General features: G+C 36.7%; 1 protein-coding gene across 1 annotated transcript in view; it reads left to right on the top strand.

The window, feature by feature from the left end:
* The window catches only part of FBN2 (fibrillin 2), a 165,579-nt gene that overhangs the window by 114,237 nt on the left and 29,697 nt on the right, over positions 1-21,645 (top strand). Inside the window, exons 35-45 of the mRNA XM_065045711.1 lie at positions 2,690-2,812; positions 3,189-3,311; positions 7,723-7,884; positions 8,826-8,894; positions 9,531-9,656; positions 10,813-10,938; positions 11,500-11,652; positions 18,838-18,906; positions 19,427-19,552; positions 20,388-20,513; positions 20,937-21,062. Coding sequence (XP_064901783.1) covers positions 2,690-2,812; positions 3,189-3,311; positions 7,723-7,884; positions 8,826-8,894; positions 9,531-9,656; positions 10,813-10,938; positions 11,500-11,652; positions 18,838-18,906; positions 19,427-19,552; positions 20,388-20,513; positions 20,937-21,062 — 1,329 coding nt within the window. The remainder of the gene's footprint in view (positions 1-2,689; positions 2,813-3,188; positions 3,312-7,722; positions 7,885-8,825; positions 8,895-9,530; positions 9,657-10,812; positions 10,939-11,499; positions 11,653-18,837; positions 18,907-19,426; positions 19,553-20,387; positions 20,514-20,936; positions 21,063-21,645) is intronic.

Below are 21,645 nucleotides of genomic sequence, written 5' to 3'. Positions count from 1 at the left end.
TTTTCTGAGTTTGGATTGGCTGCTATGAAACAAATAACAAATGCTGGAAGGACCTCGACCCGGAAACAGAATATTCAGCATAAGCTTCACATATAAGTAATTTCTTCAAGTGACGATTTTTTTTGCAGTGTGACTTATGTTGAAGGTAGCTTTCATCATTTTATGAAGTTTTCCTGGCCTTGCTCCAAAAACCTCAGAGGAGAGGTTTGGCTCAGTAATTTTGGGGTTTTAAAAATTATTATTATTTCTCCTCTTTATGTCACCAGTGAATAGTGTGTGGAAAATCCTGTCTTCATCACTGGTTTATTTAGTGTACTTACATAGGAGACACAAACTGCATTGTGACTTCATTTTAAAATAAATGTTCTCAGGAAAACTGAAGTAGGCAAGTCACTGATATATTTGACAAGTTTGTAACACTTCTTAAAATGCATACTGCAGATTTTTTATCATCACCCTTTCACTCTTAATATTGTACCAGATCATCTGGATGGCAAAAGGAATTACTCTCTTTCTAGTCCAATTCAGTCTCTGTTGCCTGTTGTGTTCTTTCATCTTTTTTTTTGTTTTGTTTTTTTTTCGTGTAAGAGAACTGTCTATTAGATGAAGTATTTTTAGCTGGTGCTTCAAAACTTTTTAACTTATTTCATATTTAATGGTAGAAGCCTCATAAGATCTTACGAAGTTGAAATTCTTGATAAGACATTAAAAACAAATTCCAAAATATCACCTCTGAGATTCAGTCCATAACTTGATATGTTCAAACATTGAGGTGCACATATATGAGTCAGACTTCTAGCTGTAAAAAAAGTGCACATGTTTCTGAAAAATTAGCTCTGTGACTGTTTTGGTCAGATTTGTTAGTAATTACCAGCTAGTGTCAATCATCTTTACTGAACTCAGTGCAGCTCAGTTAGTTATTCATGTTAGAGTCAGGTCAGTGTTCTAATAAAAATCCAAAAATACATATCAGCCAATCAGAGTTTTGAAAAACAATATGATTCTGAATCTTGTGACAGCAGATCACCAACATTTGGCTTTTCAATTGGTCCACAGTGATGCTCTGAAAAAATGAATGGAAGAATTTGGGAAAAATATTTGGTGTATTGGTATATTATTATGATTCCAAGAAAGATCTGAAAGCATTCCATAGATTGTACGGTTGGAGAACTAAAAGATCTGGGTGCTGAATACTTAAAAGAAGTTATCTTTGTTTTTTTTTTTTTTTTTTTTAAAGTTGGTAAATTAGTTTGTCCTTTGATAAGGTGAATCTTAGATGATTTCTGGCATCAAGGGACAAAATCCAAAACCTGGATTTAGTACAATAATTGTGATATTATTAATTCATCCAGTTCCTTCAGAAACACCTTGAGATGTCAGTTCATTAGCATCTCAATGATACAGTCTTTTTATGAAGCTTTATCTGAACATAAGCTATATTTGTGACATGATTTGGAGGTCATTCCATAGCTGTACTCTGAGGTTCTAAGGCCTCTAATTTCCACTTTAAATTTACTGAGGACTGTCAGATATTAAGAATTTATATTAAATTTCATTTTCCCTTAAAAATTTATCTCTATTTCCCCCCCAAAAGTTACCCCTTCACATAAGTTCCTGTAAGGAGGCAAGTAAGCCGAATTCAAAGTAGACATTTAATTCACGATTTTAATATTGTTTTTTACACCTCATCCATTTTTAGTTCATCACTCTTAAGGAGAGCATGGTACACAGAATGTCAAATGAAGGTTTAGCTGTGTATTGCGAGATGGTATGAATGCTTTCTGCTTTCCTGTCTCCGCTAAAAATAGCTCGCTAGTACATTCTAGAGGTGGATTAGCCTTTGGCACAGCTGCTTTACTTTGGCAACTTAGAAGTCTTGATATCAGACAATGTATGCACAGATTTTTTCCCTCTTATCTTACTTACCTTAAACTCAGAAGTCCTTCATAGCTTGTGTCTAAAACCATAACTTTTCGCTCTGTGTTGTTAATATTTAACTTGTTTTCTAGCACTGTAGTTGACAAAGTAATCTAATTCTTTGTCCATGTCTTTCAGCTTTTTTTCGTCTTCAATTTACATGAGCACACAGGCAGTCCTTCACATGTATTTTAGCTCATCTATATGTAGTTACTGTATAATTGGTTTAACATGGGTTAGAGAAGATAAATTCTTATGCCCTGTATTCTTTTTCCCTATGTCCCTTTTTCTCCTTTTTCCAAGGAGATGTAAGTAACTGTTGATGCCTTCTCCTTCTCTTATTTTTTAGTATATTTTTTTCCCTGAGAATGGTATTTTGAAAATCTTACCATTACTAAGAAATGTTGCAGACTATGAGCTAGGAAATGAGTGACACCTTTGTACAGTGTTACGCTTCATTCTGTTTAATGCACATTTTGAAAGGAACTTACTGACTTTTTGACTTAGCTTTCATTTTGATTTCTGAGAAGTCAGTTTTACTATTTTTACTTCACACTATGTAAAAGAGGAATAACTAACACATGGCTTAATGGAGAATGCCTCACAAATCCCTAGCTATGGCTTCTACACAAAACCAAAAGTGATTACTCAGTGCTGCTCTTTAAAATATTTTTTTACACATGGCTTCACTTGCTTTTAGTAGTACAACACACTGTTGCAATATTAATATGGTAATGATGTGTAATTTTCTGTCCTTAATATATTCCTTCAGATATCGATGAATGCTCCTTCCAGAACATATGTGTATTTGGTACCTGTAATGATCTGCCAGGAATGTTTCATTGTATCTGTGATGATGGCTATGAACTAGATCGAACTGGGGGAAACTGTACAGGTATATCTCTTCTGTTCAAAAATATGTCAAGACTTAGGTTTTTTTTTAATTACACCAAGATAATTTAAAGATGAGTTCAACAGGCATTGTATTCTCTTACAAAAAGTGCATTTTTCTCCACTAAACAAGCAGTATGTAGGATTGCATGCTTTGGACTTAGTTTAAGAATGGAACAAAAAGAATGGCTTTTTAAATATACAGCTGTACAAAGGTTATTCCTAAATGGTTGATGAATTATTAGAAGTTCTTTTGTTCAATTTCAGCTAAAATTCACCTGCATTTGAAATTTTTTTGAATATTTTGTCTTTTAAAAAGTAAAACTATTCTTATTTTCTGTCTGGTGAGTGGATTTACAAATGTAACCTTCCTATTTTAGATATTGATGAATGTGCTGATCCCATTAATTGTGTTAATGGCCTTTGTGTAAATACTCCTGGAAGGTATGAGTGTAATTGTCCTCCAGACTTCCAGCTGAATCCTACTGGAGTGGGTTGTGTGGGTAAGTGAAAGCTACTTAAACTATTTAGAAACCACAGCCAAGGTGACTGTTTTGATGCAAATAAGGGTAGCAAGATAGAAAAGTTTTACTTCCATATGCTGCATATCTTGTTATATAGTTTTCTAGAGATTAAGTTAATTATTTTCACTGATTAATGGTGTTTATATTTTGTTTAAAATACATATCTTTAAATTTTGTCAAGATGTGCATTGTCTGCATTTCAGTTCTCCTGACAGTCAACAATTCTCTTTAAAAAAATGATTTTTTAATCCTCGGTTTCTCTTGGCACTGATCTATGTGTTTAGCTTAAGTTTAAACTGGAATTAAAATTGGTTGTGGCACCCATTTGGCTGGAGACAAAGTAAAAAGCAAAATGATTCACTGTAGTTTTTATAGTTCTCTCTGAATTACACAGACTTCAAGTGAATTTTCATTCTGTTTCCCCCTTGCTATATGATAGTAGGACTGTCATGTGATTAGTGTATATACTAGCAGCCTAGGGAAGTTTCGGGGAAGAGGGAAGTTGAGAGAGAGACTAAGGTTCAACCATAAGTATTTGTGTGTGATCCTGGGAAAGCCTCCTAACTTTTTATTTGGAAAACAGCCTTTTTATTATATTACCTTGGTTACACTCCAGTTCTCCTGAATTGGTAGTTAGAACTCTAACCATTTTCTAAATGTGTGCAGTAATACTATGGCGTGGTGGCAAATAAATATATGCTAAGCAAATAATTTTTAAAGAAATGCAGATTCCCTTCAGAATAAATTTTTATTGCTTATCTTTTCCATGTTTCTCCATTTTCTGCCTATGAATATTCTCTGTTGCTTCTCTGGATGCTTGAAACAAGTCCTGTTTGAAACCCCTAGATGTCCACAGTCTTGATAAATTTATTCTAAAACTTTAAACTGTGATTTTTAAAAATAGAGTAAGTTTATATAATCTATTCCCATTGAATTGGAAACCTGTGTTTCTGTTTTCCATAGACTCTTCTGACAGTTCCTGCCTTAACATTTTTCTTCTGCAGTCTGACTTAAGCTTTCAGCTTGGCTTTATCTGAAGAATCAGTTGAAACTATGAATCCTGCCTTTTTGGCTCCACTTCTGCAGCATATAACTGCTGAAATCCTCATTCTTTCCTACAAACAGATGCTATATATGATCAGCCCTGCAAGCACTGAATTATGACCAAAGAATTTAAGTGATCTCTGAAGAACCTTACGTGAACGAATTGTCCTGTCCTGTTTCACTGAAAAGTAGGAGTTTGAGTTGGCACTCAACCTTGGGACCAGTTGTCCCAATGACATTTTTGACAGATATCCCATGTTTTCTCAGAGAACCTTCCACAGTGAAAGGGAGCCTACTCAAGGGAAAATCTAACAACTCTAGAGTCCCAAATGAGAGAACAAGCTCTTCTTCTCTGAAGAAAAAGTGCTGAGTAAGAGAATGGTAGAAAAGCAATTTGACCCTTCCTTGTTTATGTCTTGAAGAAATACTGCTAGGGCTGTCACTCTCTCTGGTACAAAGCCTCTTTTCCTTTCCCGTGTGTAAGAAGCATTTTCAGTTTCAGAAGGACTGATCATACAAAAGAGAGATTCCCAAGACTTAGCCCCCTGAGTAAACATGAGTTTTTTTGATTGTGTGTTGTTTTGTTTTGTTTTTTTCAAGTTCAATTTCAAACAGTGGCAGAACTGGAATCCAGTTATCTGTCTGTGGGAGGAGCTGCAAGCCTCGGATGTACATTTTCCATCTCTCTGTAGTTTGATTCTATGACAGTGCAAAAAACACCCAGTGAACATTAGGCTTTTGTTTTTGACAGGGGCAAGCAAAGCCTCTGTTTCTCATGAAATATCATCAGAGTAAGCTAATAGAAATAAAGCCCTAATCCATGAATGAAATTATACTTTAGTGCCCATTTTTTCAGAAACCCTTGAAGAGATGGGTCACCACATGCAACAAAAAATATTAGTTAATGTGTTTTATATTATTATAGACATTGTTAGGTTTTGAACTTTTTTTCTTTCACCAACAGTTCTCCTTTGTAGTATTTTCAGAGACTTAAATTGTTCTACATGGGAAGTGAAAACAGAGAGAGTTGCAATTCCAATGCAGCTATACTAGTTCTGGATCTAGATTTGGGATGTTTTGTGTATGTCTGCTTTACTGATTACGGAGTCCAAATAGGGAAGAACTGAAGTTCGGTTTTCTTGTGATCTCACAGTCTCAGAACTGCAAATCCAAATCGCATCTTCACTTGCAGTGGCATTTGCGTCACTGGCACATGCTAAAATATTACCTAGTTTGCAATCTGGGCTTGTACTCATCTGGAAGAAAAAACTCACAGAGGCTAGTAGACCTCACCAAGAGAAAGGAAAGTTTCTTGCTTATGGAATGCACAAGTTTTGCTGAGAAATATTCCAGAAACTTTTTGTCAAAGAACAGCAGCTTCTGTTTCTCTTTAATAGCACTCTTTCTTGCACGCTTGAGGAGAAAAAAAAAAAAAAAAAAAAAGGCAGAGGAATTTAAACTCCAGTTCCTTTAAGAAGAAACAGAAATATCATTGGCAAAGAGGAACGTGGTGCTGTGTCAAGATGGTTCATGTGAGGAATAAACTGAAACTTAAAACTCTTGGTGGACTCAGTACTGATACTCTGCTAGAGAATTCCAGGATCTGCCTTCATTCCAAGGTCTGTCATTTCCTATTGTTCTTGATGGGCCTGAGGTCTTGGGCTGAATCCATCTTCCAAAGTGGTCATTGTTTTTCACTTCTACCAAAAAGAATGGAGCCAAATCTCTTCCTGGCTTCTCTTAAAGAGACAAATGTCTTGTACTATCACAAATGGAAATCTTGCCTCTAAGGAGATAAAGATATCCTGCCTGAAGTTCTTTTTCTTTCCAACAGCAACTCAGAGGTACAGAGCACATATGCCTTTACCACCTAATTCTTAACTGAGTATTTTAGCTTTACCACAATGTGCATTTATGGTGAGATACTGAAATTTGTTGTAAAATATGTAGGGCAAAGAACAACCTCCTTTTTCACAAGTTCTGCTAATGTATGTTTGGTCTGTACAAAAAGATTAATCCAAACTTGTCTATTAATGCTTAAATTTAAATAAATTTAAATCCTTTGGACAGCTTGAAGGTTTTGTCTTGATTGATGTTAAGAATCTTTAAAAAAATATTCTGTCTTCAAATGAATACGAAGTTGTGGTTTTATATTATACATATTTAACTAACTTAAGGGTCTTGAGAAAAAGTATTTCCTAACAATTCAGAAAGCTGCCTTCAAGTTTCTCTTATAAATTTGTCCCAAACCTCAGGATAACTTAAAAACCCATGTCATATCAAGACATTTCTTAACCTCTGGAAATTCTGAATGTATGAACTACCCACATTTATCATACTGTGCTCATTTTACTCCATGTAAATTACAAAGTCTATAGCATCTGGCACTTGCTGCAAACAGTAAATTTAAAACATATTTCTTGGTAAAATATACATTTGGGAAATAACTCAAAAATTAATTTATAAGTTTCTTAGTCATATCATTAACAGAAATAGTGAAAATGCAAAAAGGTATTGTGGCCTTTATACAATGAATTTATTAAAAATTTTTGAATGGGTTTCTGTGCCTCTTTACAGGCAGTCTTTGATAGCAAGTTAATTCTTTAGAATTACAACACTACTCTGTACTATTTGTCTCTAATAAGAAATATATAAGTCCCTATATTTGTACCTCACTGCTGCTCATTTATAAAGAGCAAGGAGACAATATGTACAAGAGTAAGGAAACTCATAGCTTTACTTCTCTTAGATTCCTTGCTCGTTATACTGACGCCAGCAGTTGTCTCAATCATGAAGTTACACTTTGTGTGAACTAATAAACTAATTTTCCTCAAACGTACTGCACAGGTAGATTATTTGTTTCAATATTAATGCCTTTTCGAGAATTTTTTTGCCAATGGAAGAATTATTCCACTGAGATGACTTTATTCTCTGATTCCATAGAAAAATATGTCAATTCTAATTCCGCAAGAGTTGTAGCCTAATCACAGTCATAATATTGAGAAGAAATAATAACAGTAAACAGCAGAAAGCTCTCATATTATCTGGAGTGAAAGACTAGTAAAAGTATATGTGCTATTAGAGTATGGTGTGACTTCAAAAGACGTGCAAACATTTAAAACTTGTCTTTAGGTACTTAGGAAGCTGAAGCTACCCATTTTCTATGCTGTCTCTCTCAACATCAGTAACTGTCAGTGTTCTTGAGTGTTTTCAGCTTGTCCATGGCTTCAAAGGCACAATGTTATCTGAATTCCTGCTTCTTGATACAAAATGTTAAAGTGAATGCCTACTGTTTCTTTGTCTGGATCGTTGTCTGCAGCCATAGCCATATGTGTTTTATATGTAGATAACCGTGTTGGCAATTGCTACCTGAAGTATGGACCACGAGGGGATGGGAGCCTGTCCTGCAACACTGAAATTGGGGTCGGAGTCAGTCGTTCCTCATGCTGCTGCTCTTTGGGAAAGGCTTGGGGGAACCCCTGTGAGACATGTCCCCCTGTAAACAGCAGTAAGGAAATGTTCTCTTGGTCTCCACCCACCCTCTTATTACAGAAGATTCTAACAAGGGAAGGAAAAAGTGTTTGAAATGTTTTACCTTATTACTATACATTTATTATTTAAGCAATCTATTTTCTTCATGAGGCAGTGTTCTGGCATAGTTATCAAATAAAATCTCCCTACTGCTATCAGAGGGGTGATGCAGAGGTGCAGACCCAAGTATTAGAAGACCTGACCTTTAGTCTTCTGTGACAGACTGCTTCCTATTCTTACAGTGTCACATTCTTATGTATCTTAAGAATGGAGTGGTTTATAGGCATCTACTAGGAATTTTTACTCAACAGCTCCATGTTATTAGGGAAATAAAGAAATTAATAATGCTTAGAATTCAAATCATGCCTTTAATTGGAGAGCTGCATTAGCTCTCTATTGAGAGTTTTGGTAACTATTGGGCAACTATTTCTGGTTCAGTCTGAAGTACTTTCAAAACTGCTATCCAATTATAGTTATCCATTTTTTAGAGCGTTGAAGTCCTTTGAATGACTGATGCAACAGAAAGGTCAAGCATGCTGTTCTTTGAAGTCTCCTAATAGTATGAACTCTAATTTTAATACTTATCTTGATCAAGGATATACTGATATTTCGTATTAAAGAACTAGTCAAAACGCAACATATGTGCCTTTATAGAAGCACAGTATGGAGGAAACAACATTGTGCCTTCCTTAAAAATATCTGAGGTTTTGATGATGTTTTAAGCAGAACTCTTACCTTCATTTTCTAGTAATTTAATGCACTTGCTTTATGTACCATGAATAGGTCAAGAAGAGCAGAAAACGGATGAGTGTAGGGAAGAAGGCTCATTAAAAAAACAAATGAAATTTTATGTTTTTATTGTTAGCATTTTATTCTTCATATGACTGATATGCTCTCTCTTGTTATACTTCACTGTAGCGGAATATAATACTCTTTGTCCAGGAGGAGAAGGCTTCAGACCAAATCCCATCACTATTATTTTAGAAGGTGAGTTTATTGTAAATGACTGTGATGGCTGGTAATAAAAAAAGTGTCATCTTCAGACAGATGTATACAGTAACTATATTTTGCAGAAATCATTGCATTTAATGGTAACATGAATTTGACAACAACGTGATGAAAAGGCGTACTGTAAATGAATATTGAAGAAGTCCAACAATATTTCAGTAGGAAAATAAGCTGAGGCATACCTTTTGTGTGCCTCCGTACTTGAATTGACTTTTGAAATTGGCCCCTGAAGGATAAGTCATTTATGAAAATTATAGCTTATCAGTAGAAGGTATAAGTTTCAGGAAATACTCATTGGGCAAAGAAATTTTGGTTCCAATGAGTGTGCAGGAATGAGGAATTAGGTGCCAAATTCCTGTAAATATTAATGGAAGTTGAACTCCATGAGTTCAGCAAGCTGGAACTTGCTCCTGAAGAGGTATTTAAATGGAAGTGAATGAGCATCTCATCCATGTTTTCATGCAGTGCAATTTAGAAGCAAAAAAAAAAAAAAAAAATCCACTTGACATTTAAAAGCTACTAGGTTGTAAAATTTCAGGAGAGTACTTAAAATCTCTTGTTTCTTTTCATTCTGGAATAAAAATATGGTTATTTTTTTTTCCCCTCTGTTTTCAGACATTGATGAATGTCAGGAACTGCCAGGTCTCTGCCAAGGTGGGAATTGCATCAATACTTTTGGCAGTTTCCAGTGTGAATGCCCGAAAGGCTACTACCTCAGTGAAGAGACAAGAATCTGTGAAGGTTACGTCCCTTTGAAACCCCCTTCTCTGTCACAGTGCAGTTATTTTTTAAACCCTCAATTTTAGCCTTAAATTCATAAGCGGATATGGTACTCACACCTTTCCCTAAAGTCTTATCTAAAAATCATTATTTTTGGCATCAGTGGTATGACCAATGTAAAACCTGAAATGCAACACTTGAAAATGCTACTGTTTATTTTTACATGATAGATCTCAGCTATGTGTTTTCAGTAAACTAAGGGTTATTCATGATTTCTGGCTTCTTAATTCAACACCTTATATCTCCCACCAACTTCACTAGTCTCCATGTATTGTAAGTGACTAAAGGTGTTCTTTTCACAATATTTCAGAGTAGCAGCTTAATTTATGCAACATGAAGTAAAGTTAATATTGGTCTTCCTATTGTGTTTAATATTAGTCATAAGTGTTAGAACAAAAAATTGTAAATAGACCAAATAATGTAAAGAATCTTTCATGTTTCTCCTAGCTTGGAGTGTCATAAATCAGCTTCCCTCTCTTCATTCTCTTTGTGAAAAAAAAAAAAAAGAAGTCTCCTTTCAAAACAGAGCCCATGAATCCTGAGGCTTTGCTAAGCTTTGTTGAAAAAAAAAAAAAAACTGACCAAAGTGAGTTTGGAATTAAAATTGAATGGGCAAAAATGTCTTACATCCCAAATACCACAAATAAGAAGATTCAAAGTTAGAGCAGCAAGACTGTGATTATTCACTTTGCCTGTTTCTAAACAGAGTACTTAAAAGGTCTTTCCTCAGTGGAGTAGTAAACACATGAACAGAGCTGAAAAGGGACAGTAACATTCCTCTGAGAAGAGTGTGAATGTCTTTTGTGGAGCTGGTGAGGCAGGAGGTACTCCAGCTCCAGTGGTAAATTCAAGAACTGTGAATTTATTTAGGGTGTTCTTTTGTACTTCACTGGCTGGACTTTAATAGAGATTGCAATATTCTATTAATAATACTTTTCAGCAGCTTTTACACTAGCTACTTAACCCAAATCTGAGCTCTGCTTTCCAAGCTGGCCTTTAAGTGAAACGTTTTTTGTTATCGTAGCATAGTTTATTAAGGTCATATTTCTCAGAAGCATTTGCTAGGACCTGGTCCTCTTTTCCCCTGTTAATTGTAGTGTTTTCACTTGGTCTCTAGATATTGATGAGTGTGTTGCACATCCCGGTGTCTGTGGTCCTGGCACCTGCTACAATACACTGGGGAACTACACCTGCATTTGCCCACCTGAATATATGCAAGTGAATGGAGGACATAACTGCATGGGTATGCAAAATGTCATCTTTACTAGAACTGCCTGAACACCAGACTGTTTCAGGGCCAGACACTCTGCTTAAAATTTCCTTTTAGATGTGCCAGTTCTAAAACCTTGTATTGCTTTTTCCTAACTTTAACTCCCAGACAATTATGTCATGTAGCTAGGAAAGAAATCCCAATGACATGCAGTGTTCAAGTGCTCTTATTCCTTAAGAGAACTTAGAAATCTTTTTTTTATTATTTTCACTAGTAATTTCCAAATGGTGAGGTTTACTATAGAGATGGATCTGATGAGCATCTATAGTGTCTTTCTGATTTCTTGGGAATTTTTCTTTTTCCCCTTTATGTCTTTGAATGAAAACTGAAAGTATGTCAAATTTCAGGTAGGTCTAAAAAAAAGAGACTAGATTACTTCAGTTCTTAAATTATTTTAAAATGCATCCATGCATATGGTTGGGTTGCATACAGATGCCAGAGCTAATGAACTACTGTCTAGGTTGGTAGGGGACCAATATTTACTTAAGTTAGTTTGTTGGTTACTTTGTAATTTGATTATTTTCTCACGTCTAGACATGAGGAAAAGCTTTTGCTACAGAAGCTATAATGGAACCTCCTGTGAGAATGAACTGCCCTTCAATGTGACTAAAAGGATGTGTTGCTGCACATACAATGTTGGGAAAGCCTGGAACAAACCTTGTGAACCATGTCCAACTCCAGGAACAGGTAAAGCCTACTATAAGCATCCCATTTTGTTACTTTCTTTGCTCGTCTACTCCTTTGACCTAAAGTTACATTTCAGACCCCAGAAAAACTTTGCTGTACTCCCAAAGCAAAGTGACAATATCCTGCCAACCTGCCACTGGCTGGATTAAGTCTTGGTGTGCTAAGCAAGGATAGGTATTTCTTCCATATTTTTGAGTGTAAGAAGTATCACTTCATATTGAATGGAAAGATGTAGCTTGAATAATTTGAAGGCACCAATCATTCCCCATAGATGAAAAAAAAAAATCAGGAAGAACATGCATATTTTCTCTCTCAGCTACCCCTGAAGGCAAGGGCAAGAGAACAGACCCCTGTCAGGTGTCACTGAGATGAGTAAAAAGGCCTGGAAAACACAGACTGACCTTCCTATCAGCAGCAGGAGTAAGTTAACCCCGTGGCTAAAAGGATATTTGTAAGACCAGTATCTGTAGGTAGATCTAATTATTTAGACCTTTTTTTCAGTCATGTGGCTCAATAAAATGAGTATACTGTGGTTATTTTCTTTTTTCTTTCTTTCTAACAAATACCAAGCTTTCAGAGGTCTTGTCTGGATGTAGTATTACTTTCACTTATCTAGATTTATGTCAAAGATCTATGTTTGTGTAGGTAAGACTCAGCAGTGTGGCACAGTAGGCATAAGTAAGTTTTCTGAATGCATTGTTACAGAACTCCCATCTCTAAAGCTGTCACTTTGAGGTTTCTGGAAAAGCAGTCATTGGGCAGTAACACTGGGACTGAAGATACTGGATGTCAGGATAGACCTGCTACATCATCTGTCTTCCAGGATAATTAATTTAGGATAGTGCAATTTAGTTACAGCATAGCTGGGCGTACATTTATCCTGATAGTCCTAATCAGTCAGAATAAAAATTTGGTTTCATTGCTGAGCGTATTGCCTTTCTAGATTTTTCACTTGTGTCTCACATCTGAGTGTGATCCTCTCAGTTGCTTTTATATTTCCTTTATTGAAGGTGATGAACATGCAAAAGCTCAATAAGCAGGGTGTTATAAAAAGGAATAAAAAAATCCCTTCTCTAAAGGGAGGTGAGAATAATAAGGTACAGTTCTTTTTCGGTTAGTCTTTATGGAGTTCCTTGCCTGGAACAAAATACCCTTAAAAGCTGAACTCAGAAAAATCATTGCTGGGAGAATCACCAACTTGGAAACTTGACAGTAATACCTGGCTTTCATTAAAAGAGTCTTACACTTGTGAAAAAAAGCAAAGGTACCTAGATAAAGCTAAAAAACTCAGGTGCCTGTTTAGTACAAATGCATTTTATTGTTTAATTGAATTTATCCCATGTTTACTGCCACTAAACCTGTACCTCTGGTGCTGCATCATTTGTGATGTCAGTGTGAAGAATGTATCACTTTCATTCCAAGTGGTTTATCCTGGTGATATAAGGGAAAGAGCAGATAATGTAGGAAAGAGATTCCCCCACAGGCAGTAAAGACGGGGGAAAATGGGACTGAAAATAAAAAGTCTCTTCCTTTTATTTCTTAATCAGGAGGAAGGAGAATGAAGAAGGGTTCCTAGTAGTCAGGAATGGGAGATGGAAATAATCTTGAGAGGGGAAATAGATGTTTGCTGTCACCGAGAGCTCATAAAAATTTTTCCCATAGTTATTTATCTCAGTGCAATAAAATTGTCATCATGATGACAAAATGATGAGAAAAATATAGCAAAGTACTAGCAGGGGTTCATGCAATTATTGTTCTTGAATGGAAGAAAGAATTCTCCTTTCAAATTGGTAAGACTGAAGTTCTCAAAAACTTCTACAGCTTTTAAATATTTGTTAAGACAACTCCACTTAGTCTGCAAGCAATTATGGGGTTAAAATATTTCTTGAAATATTTCTATATTGCCTTGTTAGCTCTTCTAAATGCCTTTACTGTGTTTGGAGACATGGTTGAACCTTTTTCACCCTGAAAAGCAATTGAGTGAGGGATCAAACACAAATTCCAAGTGTAAATGGTTGAATAGCTGCACTTATTTGGTATAATCAATTGTTCTGAGATCTGGGTGGGAGCTACACATCACAGCCAGGGGTTATGATACACTGACCTTAACCAGTTTGCTAGACTGAGCCTAGTAGCTCATTAAGAGCATTATTCTGCTCCAATGAGAATTATGTTTTTCCTCTAAATGAACTTCACATGCCAATGTGTTTGCATTTTTTTTTCCATTGTGAACAGAGGTCTTTCTTCCTTTTTATATATTTATATAACAATCAATCTCTGTTTTATGACACTTTAGGTAATAAAGACTGTATTGCTTCTTTTTACACATTATAGAGATCATAGCCATTACCATGCAGACTTTGATCAGAAGAAACTCATTTTTGTTTGCTTATTTTTTTTCACCCAAAGAAGTGTAAAAAGCTGCTTCACTGCTAAGAGGTAACCAAGTACTTACAGAACTCTTTCATAGTTTGATCACTTCAGAAGTACTTGACCTCAGAGAGTTTTTTTCCTGTTGTGTGATATATCATATTTTCCTAAAAAAATAGCAGTCATAAGAATATGGGGTTTTGAAATATTTTTAAGTCATTGATGCAAAGGCTTTCAGAAAGTAAATCTCTGGCTTGTTTGTGTATGGATAATTTGGCACTGTGTATAAATATATTGTCATAGAACCCGTGCCTCTTCTTCTACACAGTACAAACTGAAAAAAATATGGAAAAACTTTATTAAATGGAATACATGGAACGTAGAGGTTGCATAACACAGGTGAAAGAAGGCCTGCAATCCTCAGTGCCTCTTCTTCATCCTTGCAGATCTGGTATGTTAGGTGTTGTTACAGGAGTAGGTTATTATCGCCCATGGAAACAGGGTACTGAACATAAGGTCGTCTTTTTATCTGGTGTGTGTGTTTCACCAGTTTACTGAGAGCACAGTAGAATTCACAATGCTCCTGACAGAAGAGAACTGTTTTCTAACCCTCAAGTCTTACACGTTAATATAACAAAGCAGAAAATTTCTGGTTCGTAAAACACTGTGGCAGGGACCTATATGGTCCAGTATCCTGTACTGCAAGAATAACCTCAGTAAGTTTTAAGCAGTCATTAAAGAACATGACAGAAGAAGAAAATGCTGAAGTTCAGGTATACTGGATCATACTTGACTTACAGAGGAAATAACAAAGAATGTTTGAATGCGAGAAAAATATTTTGTCAAATCTCATTCAGAGCAATAATCAACCACATCTGCCTAAATTTTAATAAATAAGACTGTTTGGTGTGAGGGGGACAAGAATTATTCAGGTTGTAAACTTAGTGGTTAAACTTTACAAAAACATAAGCTACTGAAGAGCTGCCATTAAAATGTAGATGATCAAGAAACTCAAACTACAACTAGTAGAGAAATCAACTATCACCGCTCTAGATTAAAGATCTTTACTCAGAGAAAACCAGAAGGTTCTTCTTTCTCTTTTTCTGATACTATAAGAGGTTTGTTTGCATTTCAGGTTTAGAAATGCGTTAAAGGTAGCTCCATATACTTTCTCTCATTGGATAGATAATAGGCTTCCTATAGGTCCTGAGCAGCATGAACAGTGGACCAAGCACTCATGGAAGTCTCCAGATATTACACTTCAAGAACCCCTTTGAATTTTATGTCAGCAGGACATTTTTGTAAATTTTATCTATGCTCTTTAGAAGGATATTCTACCTTGGCTTAATGCCCTGAATATACAAATTATCTACTGCATGTGCACAGAAGACAGCTTCCTAACACAGCTGGTTAGTGAGCCTACCAGGTAAGAAGTCTGACTGGATCTGTTTGTAAACAGAGAAGGGCTCATTGGCCACATGTTAGTTGGAGGCCGCCTTGGGTATAGTGATCATGAAATGATTGAGTTTACCATCCTTGAAGAAGTTAGAAGGGTGGTCAGTAGGGCTGCTACTTTGGACTTCTGAAGGGCAGACTTTGACCTGTTCGGAAGGCTGGTTGGTGGAATCCCTTGTGAAGGAGCCCTGACGGACAAAAGAGTCCAGGAAGGCTGATCTCTCTTCCAGAAGGTAATCTTAGAGGCACAAGAGCAGGCTGTCTCCATGTGCTGAAAGGGAGCTGGCAGGGAAGAAGGCTGGCCTGTCCAAGTAAAGAGCTGCAGCTGGAACTTAAGAATAAAAAGAGAATGTATAACCTCTGGAAGGAGGGGCAGGCTACTCAATTGGAATACAAGAATTCTGTGAGGTTATGCAGGGAGAAAATTAGAAGGGCCAAAGCCCAACTAGAGCTGAGCCTGGCCACCACTGTAAAAGGCAACAAGAAATGTTTCTATAAATATGTTAGCAACAAGAGGAAGGGTAAGGAGAATCTTCATCCTCTGATGGATGTAGAGGGAAGGGAAATATAGTAACAGAGGATGAGGGAAAGGCTGAGGCACTAAATGCCTTCTTTGCCTGAGTCTTTAATAGTCAGAACAGTTGTGCTGCAGGTACCCAGCCCCCTGAGCCAGAACACAGGGAGCAGAATGAAGCTCCAATAATCCAAGGGGAAATGGTTAGTGACCTACTACACTACTTGGATACCCACAAGTCTATGGGGCCAGATGGGATACACCCAAGGGTGCTGAGGGAGCTAGTGAAGGTGGTCATTAAGCCACTTTCCATTATCTCTCAGCAATCATGGCTAACTGGGGAGGTCCCAGTTGACTGGAAGTTGTCTAGCATGACATCCATCTACAAGATGGGCTGGAAGGAGAATCCAGGGAACTACAGACCTGTCAGTCTAACCTTGGTGGCAGGGAAGGTCATGGAGCAGATGATCTTAAATAACATCACACAGCACACACATGACAACCGTATGATCAGGCTCAGTCAGCATGAGTTTATGAAAGGCAGGTCCTGCGTGATCAACCTGATGTCCTTCTACAACAAGGTGAGCCACCTAGTAGATGAGGGAAAAGCCGTGCAAGTTGTGTACTTAGATTTCAGTAAAGCCTTTGACACTGTATCCCACAGCATTCTCCTGGAGAAGCTGGCAGCTCATGGCCTGGATGAGTGTATTCTTCGATGGATAAAGAACTGGCTTGAAGGCTGGGCCCAAAGAGTTGTGGTGAATGGAACCAAAGCCAGTTGGCAGACAGTCGTGAGTGTTTTTCCCCAGGGCTCAGTATGGAGGCCAATTCTGGTTAATCTTTATCCATGCTCTGGATGAGGGGATTGAGTACACCCCTCAGTAAGTTTGCAGATGACACCAAATTGGGTGGGAGTGTTGATCTGCTAGAGGGTAGGCAGGCCATACAGAGGGATCTGGACCAGCTGGATCATTGGGTCAAGGCCAATTGGATGAGGTTTAACAAGGCCAAGTGCTGGGTCCTGCACTTGGGACACAACAACCCCAGGCTTGGGGAAAAGTGGCTGGAAAGCTGCCTGCCAGAGAGGGATCTGGGGGTGTTGATTGACAGCCAGCTGAACATGATGCAGCAGTGTGGCCAAAAAGGCCAACAGCATCCTGGCTTGTATGAGCATTAATGTGGCCAGCAAGACTAGAGAAGTGATCGTGCCACTGTACTTGGCACTGCTGAGGCCCCATCTTGAATCCTGTGTTCAGTTTTGGGCCTCTCGTCATAAGAAGGACATTGAGATTAACTAGAGAGTGTAAAGAAGGGTAATGAAGCTGGTGAGAGGCCTGGAGCACAAGTCCGATGAGGAGCAGCTGAGGGAACTGGGGCTGTTTAGCCTGGAGAAAAGGAGGCTGAGGGGAGACCTTATCGCTGTCTGCAACTACCTGAAAGGAGGTTGTAGCATGGAGAGTGTTGGTCTCTTCTCCCAAGTAGCAAGTGATAGGACAAGGGGAAATGGCCTCAAGTTGCACCAGGGAAGGTTTAGATTGGGTATTAGGAAAGATTTCTTCAATTAAATGGTTGTCAGGCATTGGAACAGGCTGCCAGGGAAGTGGTGGAGTCACCATCCCTGGCAGTGTTTAAAAGGTGTTTAAAGAAGGTTCTTAGGGCCATGGTTTAGTGCTAGAATTAGGTTATTCTGAGGATCTCAGAAATTTTTCCTTAATATCAGTTAGGAAACTTATTATTGAAAGATAATTACTGCTTTTCTGGAAAATTTGAGTGCTGATTTGATCTAAAAAGATGCTGAATAGCAGCTGCATGGTTATTGTTTGCGAACACACAGTTAAAGCAAATTGTTCGTTCAAAGTGGTGGTGTGTTCACATTGGAAATATTTTCCTCTCTTCAAACAAGTGTGCTCTCAGTACACAGTTCTACTGATAGTATTTTGCAAGTTTGACATAGTTATAGTTGTAGGCCTGTCATTTTTCATATTCCTACATAGATCAAAATTTATCAGTGTACTGTAAATGTGTAATACAAGGCAGTGTTTTACTAGTAAAATCTCATGCCAGCAGAGATGCTTCACAAGAAATACTCTTTTAAAGTAAGTAGTTATTTCTTACATCCTGCAAGAATAAATAGATTCCGTGCTAGCAGTTTTCCTCTATATTTTTCAAATGCGCTTATCTTCATACACCTTGCCTGGAAAACCATGGGTTTGTTGGCTTTGTACTTTTTACTGTACAGTTCTGATCCTCAATATTCTCCAAAAAAGAGGACATAAAATTATCATTCTAAAACAAAACTATTTTTTGGAGTGAGTTTGTTTGTTTGTTTGTTTGTTTGTTTGTTTGTTTGTTTGTTTGTTTTTAAACAGAGTGCCAATTCTGCTCTACAGTTTAGTGGAATTAAGCTTCAGCAATCTCTGCAGAAAAGAACAGAGATCGTATCACCAAAGAGCGCTAGATACTGCTAAGTTACATTTATTTCTCCTATCTGAAACTGTTGCTGCAGTTTCTCTTTACAGATGTCTAGAAAGCAGGAAGAAACCTTTAGAGGTAGGCTGAGGAGTTCTGCTTAAAACAAGAACTAAAGTGCTGCTTTCTCAAACCAGGTATCTACTTACATGTGAAAGTCAGCAAAGATTTGAGAAAAAGAGAAGTATGAATTGGTGTTTCAATTTCCATTCATTTATTTGCATTCTGAATTTTCAATACAATTTGTACAGGGGGCGATGGTTTTTCTGAGCAGATTTGGCTTCTATCAGCTTTTGAAATGCTGAGAAGACTACAAGTAACTCTTGGGAGATCTAGAAATATTCACTAAAAATGCATTGCTCTCTGTTTTGGTGTAGCTGAATTCAAGAACTTATGCGGCAATATTCCTGGCTTCACTTTTGACATTCATACTGGAAAAGCTGTTGGTAAGTTTCACTAAAATTATTTGAACAAAAAGTTCTTTTGTGTGAGGTTGTTGCAGCTGTATAATGGTACCAAAATGAACATTTCATATAATAAAATTCTAATTTAATTGTGGAGCTACAATTGTGACATAAAATGTGACACTAGTTTTTGTGTAAAATGTTTCTGATTTACGTTTTTTTATTTCAACATTTTGTTATGGTGTTTTCTCACCTTTCATGGTTTTGAGTTTTAATTGGTAAGATGAAATCTTTTGGCTTCAAAAATGTTGCAGAACTTATCTGCACATATGTAACAGTTCTGCGTTTTGTCTAATATTTAGTATTGTTCAGTTTTAATCACTTCCTGAAGTTCACGTAGTTCATTTTCTTTCATAACCGGCGTATGTTAAAGTTTATGTCCTGTGTATTATTTTTGTAGAATAAAATGAATTTCTCAGCATTAAACACAGTGAAACTGAGAATCTAAGCTGTAGGTAAAGCCTTGAAGTACTGTACTTTGACTGACTCATCTCACTTTCAGACATTGATGAATGTAAGGAAATCCCAGGAATCTGTGCAAATGGCGTTTGCATCAATCAGATTGGCAGCTTCCGCTGTGAATGCCCTACTGGATTCAGCTACAATGACCTGCTCTTGGTCTGTGAAGGTGATTTGAAATGACATTATTTTCTACTTAGCCCCTGTAAGCATGCTTATCTTGAAAGGAAAGTGAACATCAAACTCATATGTTTTTCAAAATCTAAGAGACAGACTCTGATCTTTTTTGTAGGGCTCAAGTCTATAAATCAGTTTGTGATGTGTTTACCTTTAATACATATGCACATGCACTTAATAAAATTTGTAGTAGTTTTGTGTCAAGCAATTCACTGACTCCTAAACTGGAAGTAAATGAAATGCTTTTATCTAATTTTATTTTATTTTATTTTGGGAAAGAACTTGAATTCTTGCTCTTAAAACTTCTCAGAGAAGAGTTTCCTTGATTTTTCGCCATCTTGTGTCTGTTGTTGTACAGTTCTATAGTTAAGAGATATTCATAGAAGCTAATAGAGAAATTGTGTGTGTCCTAAAGTCAACAGGAGTTTTGTCATTGGCATTTAAGGGTCCTGTGCTGATATGTGCGCCTTAGAAAGCTAACAAACTGTGATACTTTTTATTTCAGTTCAAAGGCAAGAAGGAACATTTTTTTAAATACAAAAACTAATTTCTTCAGGCTGGCACTTGAAATTGCAAAACCACTTCAATGTGTAGTGAGTTGGATTTGTAGGATCCTCCTTCGTCCAAAAAGTGTCTTATGGATGGAATAGTATTGATTTTGCTTTTAACTTGCATTTATGACACAGGAGGCTGGAGGTCAGCATATTCATACTTTATTGAGAACAAAAGATTTGTCTTGCACAAGATGGACAAAATAGCTGAAATTCTAGGCAGAAGTGACTGTCTTGTGGTTTCTGTTGCTTGAACCATGATTCTTGGTGTTTCAGATATTGACGAGTGCAGCAATGGAGACAATCTCTGTCAGAGAAATGCAGACTGTATCAACAGCCCTGGTAGTTACCGCTGTGAATGTGCTGCTGGTTTTAAGCTTTCACCCAATGGCGCCTGTGTTGGTAAGAAATTGGTTGATGTTTCTTGCCTGTTTGAATCTGTTTGTATGTAATCAATGGTATGTGCGTGATTCTCCCAAAGGGTAACAGCATCCTTTATTTTCTGTTACTTTGTATATTCTGCTGTTTCATGTAACAGTTCTTACTTTATATCCCGGGTTCTCTGTAGAAGGAAAGAAAAGACAGGATAAAATTTTTAAAGAGCATTCTTGGTGTATCAACCAAATCCTGACAGTAGTTTTGACCTCGAGGTGTATAGGCAAGACATTCCTGTAAAGTGAAGTTTTGTTATGATTCAGGTTTAGTTATGGATAATTTTGAGTCTGGTTTTAATAACAGTAACAGATTGTAAAAACATGTTTGTGTGAAATGAATGAATAATAAAAGTCAATAATGTGTACCATCTGTTTTATATTTTTGTTATAGATCGCAATGAATGTCTGGAAATTCCTAATGTTTGCAGTCATGGCTTATGTGTGGACATGCAAGGAAGTTACCAGTGTGTATGTCACAATGGTTTTAAGGCATCCCAAGACCAGACTATGTGCATGGGTACGGAAAATTTTGTATATGGTTTGTTTGGTGTTTTTGGGAGGAGATGAGTCTAAATTCTTCACGAGATTATAGTGACATTAAAGACTAATTCATGTGGTTTTAGCTTTTTGTGAATAAAGTATGTGAAGTTGCCCTTGGAGTGGATACATTAGTTTGAGGGGAAAAAAGATCACAGTATTCTCACAGATAGCTCCATGCTACGGAAGAATATATTAGCACAATTTTCACAAAAATACTTCATAGTGGCTTGTTTGATGGAGAAGTTTATATGAGATATCAGAAAGTGATAGAGTTTGGACATTAAAAAAAGACAGATTTTTCAATTATTTAGAAAGTTACTGAGTTCATGTTTCATTTAAAAACCAGAATACTACGTTTAATGTAACAAATCTATACTCATTTTGTATTCAAATGATGACATGATAGAGATGATATAAGAAATAAGAAGACTGCAAAATAGGAGTGTTTTTCCAGTTCTATTAGTGTTTCATGATCAGTTTTACAGGGCTTTAAAAAGAAAAGGTGACGCATATGTGAATGCAGTTCTCTTAGAGAAAAGTATATAAAAAAAAATATTTTG

This window comes from Columba livia, chromosome Z, assembly GCF_036013475.1.
Source record: "Columba livia isolate bColLiv1 breed racing homer chromosome Z, bColLiv1.pat.W.v2, whole genome shotgun sequence".
In the NCBI taxonomy this organism is placed as follows: domain Eukaryota; kingdom Metazoa; phylum Chordata; class Aves; order Columbiformes; family Columbidae; genus Columba; species Columba livia.
This window is presented reverse-complemented; position numbering and strand designations above follow the sequence as displayed.